At 41.6% G+C, this 12595-nt stretch overlaps 1 protein-coding gene across 1 annotated transcript in view; it reads right to left on the bottom strand.

Moving 5' to 3' along the window:
- The window catches only part of side-VIII (sidestep VIII), a 930757-nt gene that overhangs the window by 66185 nt on the left and 851977 nt on the right, over positions 1 to 12595 (bottom strand). Inside the window, 1 exon segment of the mRNA XM_067772586.1 lies at positions 2616 to 2744. Within this exon segment, the coding sequence (XP_067628687.1) occupies positions 2616 to 2744 (129 nt within the window).

Here is a 12595-nt window from a genome sequence, read left to right as displayed (position 1 = left end):
GAAAATTTTTGATAGGAATTTTCAAATTAAGATTTGATGTACTAAGTAAGCAAAGAGTCAACAAAAAGTTGTTATAAATCATCCAAATAAAATGAATAATTTAATAAAACATATTTGTGGGAAGAATAATGTAATTATCTGTGCTTAATAGGTTAATTACTTTCGATTCCGACTGCTCAGAGGCAAAACTTTTCAAATCGACCAAGTCTGGTCGGAATCGATATTCAGAATACCAATACATTTCGATTCCGAATAAGTTGGTCGGAATCGAAATCCAGAACAGACCCGAATATGATTTGTTTTAATTATGTGTTAGACTAAAGGAACATAATCAGGCCTGTTCTGAATTCCGATTCCGATCAATTTTTTCGGAATCGAAATGGATTGGTGTTCTCAATTTCGATTCCGACCAAAAATTATCGGTTTTAAAAGTATTGACTCTGAGCAGTCGGAATGAAAATTAATTGGCAGATTATACACAAATGTTGCGATATTTGTCTTTCAAATAATTTTTTTTTTTAATTCTTCATTTTACTTGGAAGAGTTGTGTGTATTTTTTTGTTTAAATTTGAGTTAAATTGGCATAATAAATCTTTCTTTAAAAACTTCTATCAGAAATCTATTAGGCAAACAAATCGATGCTGATCGAAATGAAGTCGACCTGTTCTGAATTCCGATCCAGCGCATTTTTACGATTCGCACGCACAATAGCACGTCTTCTTGCGTCTGCGCATCCAAAAACCATATCTGCAGGCATTTTTTAATTAAAATAAAATTTTATGATACTTAAACCAAAACACATAAACAAAAACAGCTGATTAAATTGGTTACCGAATCGGAATGAAAACGATTCGAAATCGACTTCGAATCGATTTTTTACAATCGGAATTGAGAACACCAAATAGAAACCGAGGCGAAATCAATGGCGCTTTACTTTTCATTCCGAGTCGGAATTCAGAACAGGCCTGATTATTTTTCCCACAAATAAGTTTTATTAAATTATTAGTTTTATTTGGAAGATTTATAACAACTTTTTGCTGGACTATTTGTTTATTTAGTATAAAAAATCTTAATTTGAAAATTCCTATCAAAAATTTTCCAAGCTAAGCAAAGCGATTCTAGTCGAAAGGAAACCGACGTGTTCTCAATTTCAATCGATCGATTTTTGCGATTTTTATGCACAATTGCACGTCTTCTTGCCTCTGCTTTTCCGAATACCATTCGTGCTGGCATTTTGTTAAAATTTTTGCAAAATTTTTATTTAAAATAAATAAAGACAGCTGTTTCGCTTGATTATGGACTCGATTCGAAATCGACTTCGAATCGATTTGTTTCAATCGGAATTGAGAACACCAAAAAGAAATCGACTTGGAATCAGCCTCGTTTTACTTTCCAAAACGAGTCGGAATTCAGAACAGGCCTGAATGTAAAATAAAATAAAACAAAACTAAATAAAATAAAATAAAGTAAAATAAGTTAAAAAAAATAAAAAAAAAATAAAGTAAAACTAGTTTAAATAAAATAAAATAAATTTTGATTTTGGCGAACTTTTTGTTAACTAATCAGTTTTTGCTAGCTGGCTTGAGGTCCGAATTGAAATAAAAACACAAGGGTTTTTTTTTAATATTACCAATATATTTCGATTACACACGGTAATCGTCTACAGGGTGAACAATTTTTTACACGTGTGTATCACTTGACGTGGAGTTTATCAGTGATAAAGATAAAATAAACAAAATAAAAAAATGTATTAAAAAAAAGTTAATAAAAATCAGATAAAATAAAATAAAAACGGTAATGACTAAAGGAGAAAACAAAAAAGGACAGGAATGGAAAAGAAGGAAATAAAAGGAAAGGAATGGCGTTGTGTGTTCAGTGAAAGGTATCGCTATTAATGGATAATACGCCCTCACCAGTACTAGCACAATGGCGCATACCGCACCTTTTATTTCAAACAGTTTTTATATTACATGGGGGAAAAAGCAAAAAAGAGTTCCATTCTAGAAATGAAATTCTAAGGGATCCTTGTCCGCTATTTCGGCATTTTTGAGTTTTATATAAAAGTCAGCATAACCTTCGTCTCACATATTATCTAAAATAAATCAAAATTTTGAGTTTAATCAGTTTACAATGAAACGTGCGATGTTAGGCCTATTTGTTTAGAACGGATGTCGAAATTCCAACGAAGCAAACATTTCTTAGGAAGTAAATTGACGTTCACACAAATTGTTATAAACGCACACCCAATTTATTTTGCTACGTAATCTATTTTCATTAATTAAAACTCAACTCCTGATCTTATTTTTAGGTCCCCTATTTGTCTAGCTAATTTTTTAAACACTTTCACCATCACTACATACACATTTATGTTTGTTTGTCTGTGTGTGTTTTTAAGCTCATGATTTTATTGTTTTACATCCCATCCTTGATGATTTTATTGGTCACACCCGCGTAGAACGTCCAGCCACATAAGCTACTGCTCTTGTTGTTGCTTCCGCCGCTTCAATTAATGGATGTATTGTATTTGTTATTGTGTTTGGTCGTTGTGTAATTCCTAAAGGCCATTCTATGCCAACTTCCTCATTTGGATTATCATCGTCAATCATTTTTATTACCTGTGAGTATATATTCGGCTCGGCTCGCTTTAGTTCCGTTTGTCGTGGACGACCCAGTGTGGCGCTGCAATAAGGCGCCATCCGTGCACCACTACCAGGACCAGCTAGTTCGGCATAAGTTAAATCAGTCTATAAAAAAGAAAAACGAACACAAAAAATAATTAACAATTTAAATGAGATTTATCAGCAAATATCAAAGTAATTATCAGGATAATAAGATGATTTTTTGTTGTTGTTTATAATTTATTGCGCTATTTGAAGTGGAAGTATCTAAATGGACATCACAGTGAGTTACAGAAGTACTGTGCCAACTTTTGGCTCCCTGTATATCATTTTGTGCTGAGTAATAATGACAATTCTCGTAATTTTTTAGGACAATGTGATCTGTGATTGTGACCTCTAAGCCACAGCGCCCTTACCAGCAGCAGATATGTTCATAACATTGCTGTTACTACGACACAACAGCCAAAATCATTTTTTACAGGTTTTCAGGAGAGTATCGTACGTGTTCAAATCGTTAATTGAAATCAGAGAATTAATATGAACTTGAAATTCAATGTGTCTAAAATACTTGATATTCAAAGTAGTATTAATTTTCTTAGTAAATTGGCGCGATTGGTTACACCAAGGAAACTTAGATGGTTTTTCAGGTGGTCCTTCCAACGGAGTGGGGGCCTTCTTCTTCCTCTGCTTATATAGGGGGTACCGATAAACATACATACTTCCTAAGCTGGAGCATCCTCCTAAATTCACATAACACGACCTTGACAGCGTAGCCACTCTCTTTTAATTCGCTGGGCTATGTTGGTGTGTGCGTAGAGCTCGTATAGCCTATCATTAAATCTTCTTAGGTACTTGCCGTCGCCAGCGCGTAGAGGTCTGTAAATCTTTTAGATAACTTTTTTGTCGAACACTCCAAGAGCCGCTTTATCTTATGTTGTCGTGGACCATGCTGCACCACCATATAGCAGGACGGTACAATATGTGACTTGTAGAGCGTGATTTTCGTTTGACAAGAGAGGACTTTAGTTATCAATTGCCTTCCTAGTCCAATGTAGCATTTATGTGCAAGAGTGATTCTTCGCTGGATCCCAAGTAAACGAAGTCTTACTATTTCGAAACCATGCAGAATCAAATTCGCTGACTCTTTGCTTGATGACAACAGCTACTTAGGTACTTGGTTTCGTCCTCATTCACCATCGAATCCATCTTTTTCACTTGTTTTTCCAGTTTGAAGTACTAAAAATTTAAGGTCCAAACACATTCGACTTTTGAGCACAAACGTCTCCATTGCTATGTTCTCCATCCACAAACAACGCAACGGAAATTTCAAAGTATCGCAAAAGGAATTTGTTTAATAGTCAAGCTCGTTTCACTATGCATTTGGGTATATGATGTTCAAAGATAACCTGGTCACCTTATTCGTATGCTAATTTTATCAGCCGACATTACGGTACTCATAAATCATACCATTTTACCGTGCCTTCACTACATTATTTTTGCTATTTGCCCATACAAAGGTATACATCTTTATTATACGTACATATGTACATAGCAGAGCTACAAGAATTGCATTGCATTGATTTCTTGTATACTAATCTCATATTTAGTGAGCTGTTATGCGAAAATAACAATTTTGTATTACATATTGATATATAATAAAATTATGGAGACTAACGTTTCAGTTTAGAATTAAACCTTGTCAAATAAACCAGCAACCAGAATCATTGGCTATTTTTCTTTTTGAGTGTTTAGGCGGTACAGTTCCTAAACATTTTTGGTGCCTCCTGTGAGGACTAAGTATCTGCGGTTTCGGTTTAGTTTTTTGATTAACATACACATAGTATGGCGGCTTTAAATTTGCGCTCGTCCTCGCGAACATCAGATAGCATCGATGCCGACCAACTGTTATCTACGTCGCTACAACACTACAACCGGTTCGTAGAAAACCACCTATCATTGGTATCAGCAGCTCAATCGGAGGAACTCGACGAACACGATGCACTTTTTGCAGCAACAGAGGAAGTGTACAACAACATTTGTATAAGATTGAAACGCCATAGGTCAGAGGAACGGAAAACTGTGCAGGTAACACCGTCGTTCAATTTTGCTGCAGACATGAGGTTGGATCCGGTGTCAGTACCCACTTTCGATGGCTCACCAGCGAACAGGTTAGTTTTCAAAGATATGTTTGAAACTATGGTCCATAATAGAGTGGATCTCAATTCAACATACAAGCTTGGCAAGCTTCGCCAATATGTTAAGTCAGACAGCATTCCACTAATTGGAGGTTTGTATACGGCCGGGTATGAAGAGGTTTGGACAGAACTTAAACGTCGTTTTGATAATCCTCATATACTTTAACAAACCCATGTCCAACGTTTACTGGATCTGCCCAACCAACCGGGCGAAACGCAGAGGGCTTTGAGCAGCATTGTTGACTGCGTACGCAACACATTTCGCGCACTTACAGTGATGAAAGTACCCGTTGAGCAGTGGGACGCCATGGCGGTGCCGATTTTATTACCCAAGTTACCTACTATAACTCGTACCGAGTGGGGCATGAGCCTAACAACCAACGAGATACCAAAACTTGAAGACCTGCGTCATTTTATTGAACGTCGTTCACACAATTTGCCTGTTGAATTGCCGGCAACCGCTACTAGTTCAACTACGAGGAGAACATCAAGGACAGTAAGAAAGCACATAGCAGCAGCCTCACCGCGTCCACACGTATATTCAGCACAGAAACATCCCGGCGTTTGTCCTCAGTACACTGCCACGCATCTCCTAGTGAAATGCCCTCAATTCCAGACTCTATCGGTTGATGCACGATGGAACAAGGTAAAGGAGTTGCAGCTTTGCTTTAACTGCCTACGATCCGGCCATTGCATTCGAGAGTGTCCGTCAGGTGTTTGTTCGCAATGTCAGCAAAAGCACAACACCCTTTTGTGCCGCAAGTTTGAAAACGCTACAGCATTACAAACAACTGGAACGACGTCAGTCAATCAGCCCCTCGTGAGACGTCCCAATAACTCCCCAGGTGTTGCACCTCAGATATAAAATAAAAAAAATAAATGTAAGGCGCGATAACCTCCGAAGAGATCTAAGGCCGAGCTTTTCTTCCAATTTGCGTCGTGCTCCTCTTGATTTTCCCTACAAATTGGCCGGACGGGACCTACATGTTTTATGCCGACTCCGAATGCCATATACAAGGCAGATGAGTTTTCACTGAGAGCTTTTTACGGAAGAAATACACCCGGAGCGCTTGCCAGACACTGCCGAGGGGCGACCCCGTTTAGAAAAAATTTCTTCTAATTGAATAACCTTATTTCTAAAATTTTGATGTTGCTTTGCCCGGGGTTTGAACCCAGGGCATACGGTGTGGTAGGCGGAGCACGCTACCGTCACACCACGGCGGCCGATATACCTCAGATATACCCTCGACAACAATGACGGTTTGGTAAAGTCCAATCATTTCTCCTGCAAGGTGACCGGACTGTTCTCTTGGCGACAGCGAAAGTGCTTCTCAGTGGTCGCAATGGAATTCAGGAATGTCGAGATCTCGATCAGAATCTGTTCTAACTTTGTTGAATCTTCCCAGGTATGCTGGTAGGGTTCCGGTCGGAGGTGTTGGTTCAAGTTTCGCAGCTCACGCGAAGGGCATAGTTACAGTTCATATGCAATCAATGGTTGATGAAACATTCGCACTCAACTTCAACGCATACATACTTGACTCAATTACATCAACCACACCTTTTGTACCCGTTAATACTTCTTCGTGGAGCCATATGCAAGACCTTCAATTAGCTGACCCTACGCTGGGACACCAGGCGCAGTGGACCTTCTTATTAGTGCTGACATTTTACCCGCTTTGATCTTGACTGGAATAAGATCAGGGCCCGATAATATGCCTTGTGCCATTCGCACGCGGCTAGGATGGATTGTTTTGGGTCCCGTCGCAACAACCGGCTGCATTTCCACCTTCCATCATTCATTTAGAGAACCCGATCCAATCGACAATGCATCTCTTGATCGGTTGCTGTGTAAGTTTTGGGATATGGAGGAACCAACGGTAGAAGTTTCGTCTCAGGATGATGAGTGTGAAACAATTTTCGTCAAAACTGTGACTCGCTCTTCTGATAACCGCTATTGCGTTCAAATACAGTTTCGGCCAGATGCACCGCCACTTGGTAATTCGCATCAAGCGGCACTCCATCAATTTCTGCAACTAGAAAGAAAGCTTGCCGCAGATTCATCTTTACGTGAAAGGTACATACAGTTTATGCGTGACCCTGGGTCACATGACTGTCATCGAAGCTAATGAAACTAGCTTCACTCAATGTTGTTATATACCCCACAATGCCTTTACTGGTAAATTTCGGGTGGTATTTAACGCCTCGTCCAAAACCACTAATGGCGTATCTCTTAATGACACCCACTTTCAGGACGCCAACTGCAGGACAATTTAATGGACATACTTCATAGATTTCGACGATTTCAAGTTGCCATTACATCGGATATTAAGAAGATGTTTCGCCAGTTGTGGGTGGATCAGCGGCATCGAAGGTGGCAACAAATTTTTTGGCGGGAGTCGCCTAATGAACCATTACGAACGTACAAGCTCAACAAAGTTACATACGGTATGGCCTGTAGCCCATATAATGCAATCCGGGCATTAATACAAAGCGCTTTGGATAACACTAAAGTAATCGTTGACGCCAGCCGGGCAGCCGCAGCGTGCAGCAGCATACTTAAATGCTTTTATGTCGACGATTATTTGGATAGCGTCGAAGGTACAGACGTGGTCGTAACACGAGCCCACGACGTAAGCACAATCCTGAAACAAGGTGGATTCGAATTGGCCAAATGGAACTCTAATTGCTCAGTGACCTTATCGAAAATAAGTCCTTCAACTCCAGCGGATTTGGCAGTTAATCTAGATGATCATGACACCAAGGTACTTGGCCTCCACTGGAATCCAGCTACCGACTGTTTATTCTTCAAGATAAAGGTATGTGATGAATTACATGTTACTAAACACATTATTTTGAGAGATACAGCTCGGTTATACGACCCGACTGGTATGCTAGCTCCCGTCATTGTGGTAGCAAAGAGGTTCATCCAGGCGCTTTGGAAATCTCAGCTCGATTGGGACACACCAATAACATTCGAAATTTGTGAAACTTGGCTGACATTTCGGAATGATCTTCCAGTACTAGAAAGAATACGAATACCACGGTGGCTTGGCATAAAGAGCACTACATCAGTTACTCTGCACGGATTTTGTGACGCAAGCATTTCCGCATATGCAGCTGCAATTTACGTACGCTGTATGGACGAAAATGTAAAACCGAAGGTAACGCTCGTAGCCGCTAAAACCAGCATTGCACCTCTTAAGCAGCAGACTATTCCACGTTTGGAACTGTGCGGAGCGCAGCTGTTAACTAGCACTTTAAAGAGCGTTCAACGGGCACTGAATCTAGATGGTATCACTTACACCTTGTGGAGCGATTCTACTATAGTTCTCCACTGGATAAAAAAACCACCTTCCACATTTAAGCAATACGTAGCCAATCGTGTGGCCTATATACAGGCCAAATCAAATGCTGATGCTTGGAAGCATGTTCGCTCGGAGGTCAACCCCGCTGATTGTGCCAGCCGCGGTGTAACCCCAGCCGTACTAGAAACCCATACACTGTGGTGGACAGGACCGGCCATGATTCACACATTCGATGAAATATCACCAGTAATCCCCTCTATGTCCTGTTAACAAGAATATATTTTCTCTGACGAAACCCGATCAACCAAGGTCTTACTCGGCGTGCACACGAAGCCTCCAATGCGTATGACAACTTTCAACAATCAGCGAATTCCTCTGGTTAGTAAATTCAGTCGGCTTAGCAGATTGCTTAACACCACTGCACGTCTCCGGCGCGTCATTGCACGTTTCCAGAACCATCAGTGTTATGATGTTGTCACAGGTAACGCATTTATATCCGACATTAATTCTATCAAGTCTCGTTCCAGATTAGACCCCTCAAGCAAGTTGCTTCCGCTCAACCCATTTTTGGATGATCGCGGTATACTTCGCCTTGGTGGCCGGCTGATCAATTCTGATTTACCAGCCGAACAACGGAATCCTATTTCATACCACGCGACTGCGCTTTGGCAGCGCTACTCATACATGAAGCACACATGTACTGCTTACACGGTGGAATACAATCCATGCTACAACATCTACGTCAGAAATTTTGGATAATTCATTGCCGTACCTTGGTTAAGTCGCATATACATAGGTGCATTGTGTGTCGCCGTTATCAGAAGATAACCCAACGACAGCAGATGGCATCTCTCCCAAAAACTTGTGTTTTGGTATCTCCGCTCTTCACACATACTGGCCGCGACTACTGTGGGCCCATTAATGTGCGGGTTGGAGGTAAGCGATCACATACAACAACCAAATGCTATGCAGCGATTTTTATTTGCATGGCCACCAAGGCCGTCCATATTGAACTGGCGGAAGACTTATCCACTCAGGCATTTCTTGACGTTTTCGACCGTTTCATTAGTCGTCGAGGAATAAGCTCGGTTATGTACAGCGACAACGACACGCAGTTTGTCGGTGCCATGCGACAGATGCAAAGGGATTTAGAAGAGTTGGTAAGTGACAGATCACGGAAACACATCGCAACAACTGGCACCCGTTGGGAATTCATCACTCCTGCAGCCCCTCACCACGGAGGACTTTGGGAAGCTGCTGTACGGTCCGCCAAAAAACATCTCTACCGTACAATTGGACGACAAACGCTACGATTTAATCAGCTTAGTACTCTTCTAGTAAAGATTGAGGCCGTTTTGAATTCCCGTCCACTCGTACCGCTTTATGACGATCCAAATGGTTTTCTGGCCCTTACACCAGCTGATTTCTTGATTGGACGCCCATTGAATTGTCGACCGGAAGTACCTGCACCTGAAATTCCTCAAAACCAATTGCTGTATAGGCAGCAGTTGCAACAAATGCTTGAGCATTTCTGGAAGCGATGGCAACGAGAATATTTATCTACTTTGCAGGCCCGTAACAAATGGGCCAGGTCAGCGCCAAATTTACAGATAGGTGATGTTGTTCTTATTTTGAACGAAAATTTGCCCCCAGCTACTGGCGTATCGGGCGCATCATTGACATGCATCCAGGTAAGGATGGCTTAGTGCGCATAGTTACAGTGGAGTACAATGGTGGAACAAAATCGTCCGAAGGTACGTTCATCAAGCATATAAGCCAGCGCCCTGTGCAGAAGATATGTCGTCTGGTTGACGTAAAGGAACCCATCCTGAACCGTGAAGGTGCAGCCGGGCAGGATGTTTAATAGTCAAGCTCGTTTCACTATGCATTTGGGTATATGATGTTCAAAGATAACTTGGTCACCTTATTCGTATGCTAATTTTATCAGCCGACATTACGGTCACTCATAATCACTACATTATTTTTGCTATTTGCCCATACAAAGGTATACATCTTTATTATACGTACATATGTACATAGCAGATCTACAAGAATTGCATTGCATTGATTTCTTGCATACTAATCTCATATTTAGTGAGCCGTTATGCGACAATAACAATTTTGTATTACATATTGATATATAATAAAATTAAGGAGACTAACGTTTCAGTTTAGAATTAAACCTTGTCAAATAAACCAGCAACCAGAATCATTCGCTATTTTTCTTTTTGAGTGTTTAGGCGGTACAGCTCCTAAACAGAATTCAAAAACTTACGTTTTTCTATCGTTGCCAGTCAATTTCCTTGTAGTTTTCCAATTTTGCTCGATTCTATTCTATTTTAAATCAATTGGATTCAATTTACAAAAATATTTTTTTTTTTTAACTCAAATATTTGTTATTTACATTTTTTTAATGAGGAAAATCAAAATTTTAGTTTTCTTTTTGCGTTCATTGTGGCAGGAGAATTTTCAACGACGTGAAATTCGAATGTGTTCGGGCCTTAACAAAGCGAACAACATTATTTAAGTCTATACCAGATACTTATAGTTAAGGTATTGACTCCCTGCTTTTCCGCATTTAATCCGTCTCTCCACTACTAAGCTTATTATTCTTCATCACTTTTATCACATTCGTTGCGATGTTCTTCAAATTTTTTCAGGAGACTTTCTTAGCCCTACCAAACCATAACCAAATGATTATAGGCCTATAAGCTTATCTTCTTTTCTGCTTAAAGCGCTCGAAAGACTTCTAGAGGACCACATCAGGAGGAGGATTGAGCCGTCGCTTCTTTCGCAAGCACAGCATGCCTAAACTAAGGGCAGGTCAACTGACACGGCCTTGCACTCACTGGTATCCGCTATCGAAAGGTCACTAGACCTCAAGGAATACACATTGGTGGCATTTCTAGATATAGTGGGTGCCTTCAACAACGTTCTCCCGGAGGTCATCACTTCGGCGCTGACCGATCTGGGGGTGGACGCGTGCCTGGTGGAGTTTATATACAATCTGCTTACGCGTAGGCAGATTAAAACTGAGCTAGGTGGATGCGTGATCCGCAGACCGATCGGCAGAGGCACTCCGCAGGGAGATGTTCTCTCTCCGCTACTTTGGGTGGTTACCGTCAACCAACTACTCCGCCTCATGGAATCGGAAGGTCACCAAGTGATCCCGTATGCAGATGACATCTGCGTCACCATGCGGGGGAAATTTCCGCAAACTCTTTGCAACCTAATGGAAGGGGCACTATCCAAAATCTCGCACTGGGCCACAGGCTTGGAAGTCAACCCGGATAAAACCGAGCTTGTCCTCTTCACGAGGAGGTATAAGGTACCAAATCTAACACCGCCAAGAATTGGCGGTACGTTTTTAGCGTTTAGTGATCGAGTCAAGTATTTGGGAATAATTCTGGATAGGAATCTATTATGGAGTGACCATATAGTGGAGCGATGCAAGAAGGCAGCAGCAGCGCTGTTCACCTGCAAGAGGGCAATTGGCACCTCCTGGGGATTCTCCCCAAAGGTGACATTCTGGATTTATACAGCCATCGTGCCCCGACCCTTCTTTATGGTGTCTTGGTCTGGTGGCCTGCACTAGCTAAAACTACCTATCTTAAGACGCTTGAAAAGGTGCAACGGAGTTCGGAGCTCTGCATCAGCGGGGCTCTCGGCTCCACTCCATCTGAAGCACTCAACACAATGCTATACCTTCCACCTCTTGACCTGGTGGCGAAGGAAATAGCGTTCATCGCCGCTCTACGCATAAGGGAAACAGGTCTCTGGTCAAATGGATCTAGTGGACACGCAACAATCCTGGGCACAAGCGTCCCAGTCGAAATACCAGTGCGCACTGACTACTGCACGCCAAATAACGCCTTCGTTAAAAATTATAGTATATATATACCATCGCGACAGGACTGGAATACCAGACAACATACGGTACCGGGTGCCATCAACATATTCACGGATGGTTCTAAGCTTGACGGGAAGATGGGAGCAGGCCTCATTTCGCCGGATCTGGGTATAGAGGTCTCTTTTCGCCTACCAGATTACTGTAGTGTTTACCAAGCGGAAATGCTGGCGATACACAGGGCTGTGAACCAGCTAGGGTCTATGCCTAAGGATGGTAAACGGGTGTTTATTTTCTCAGACAGCCTTAAAGGCCCTGGACTCATTCATCGACAACGCAATGTCGGTCACTGAATGCCGCAGATCTCTTAAGGAGATGACTCAGCACTTCAGTATCACCCTTATATGGGTACCTGGGCACAGGGATATCGAAGGCAATTGCAGGGCAGACGATCTGGCCAGAAGAGGCACCACCGACGATATCCTTCCGGGAAATGATTCGGTAGGCATACCCATGACCACTTTCAGGCTTCGTGTGAACACAAGCACTATAAGAATCGCAAATGGACTATGGTCAGCCATATCATCGTGTGAGACATCCAGGCAAACCTGGCCCTCATATGACAAGGGG

Source organism: Eurosta solidaginis, chromosome 3 (assembly GCF_040869045.1).
Source record: "Eurosta solidaginis isolate ZX-2024a chromosome 3, ASM4086904v1, whole genome shotgun sequence".
NCBI lineage: Eukaryota > Metazoa > Arthropoda > Insecta > Diptera > Tephritidae > Eurosta > Eurosta solidaginis.
The sequence above is the reverse complement of the archived record's forward strand: the minus strand, read 5'-3'. Positions and strand labels throughout refer to the sequence as shown.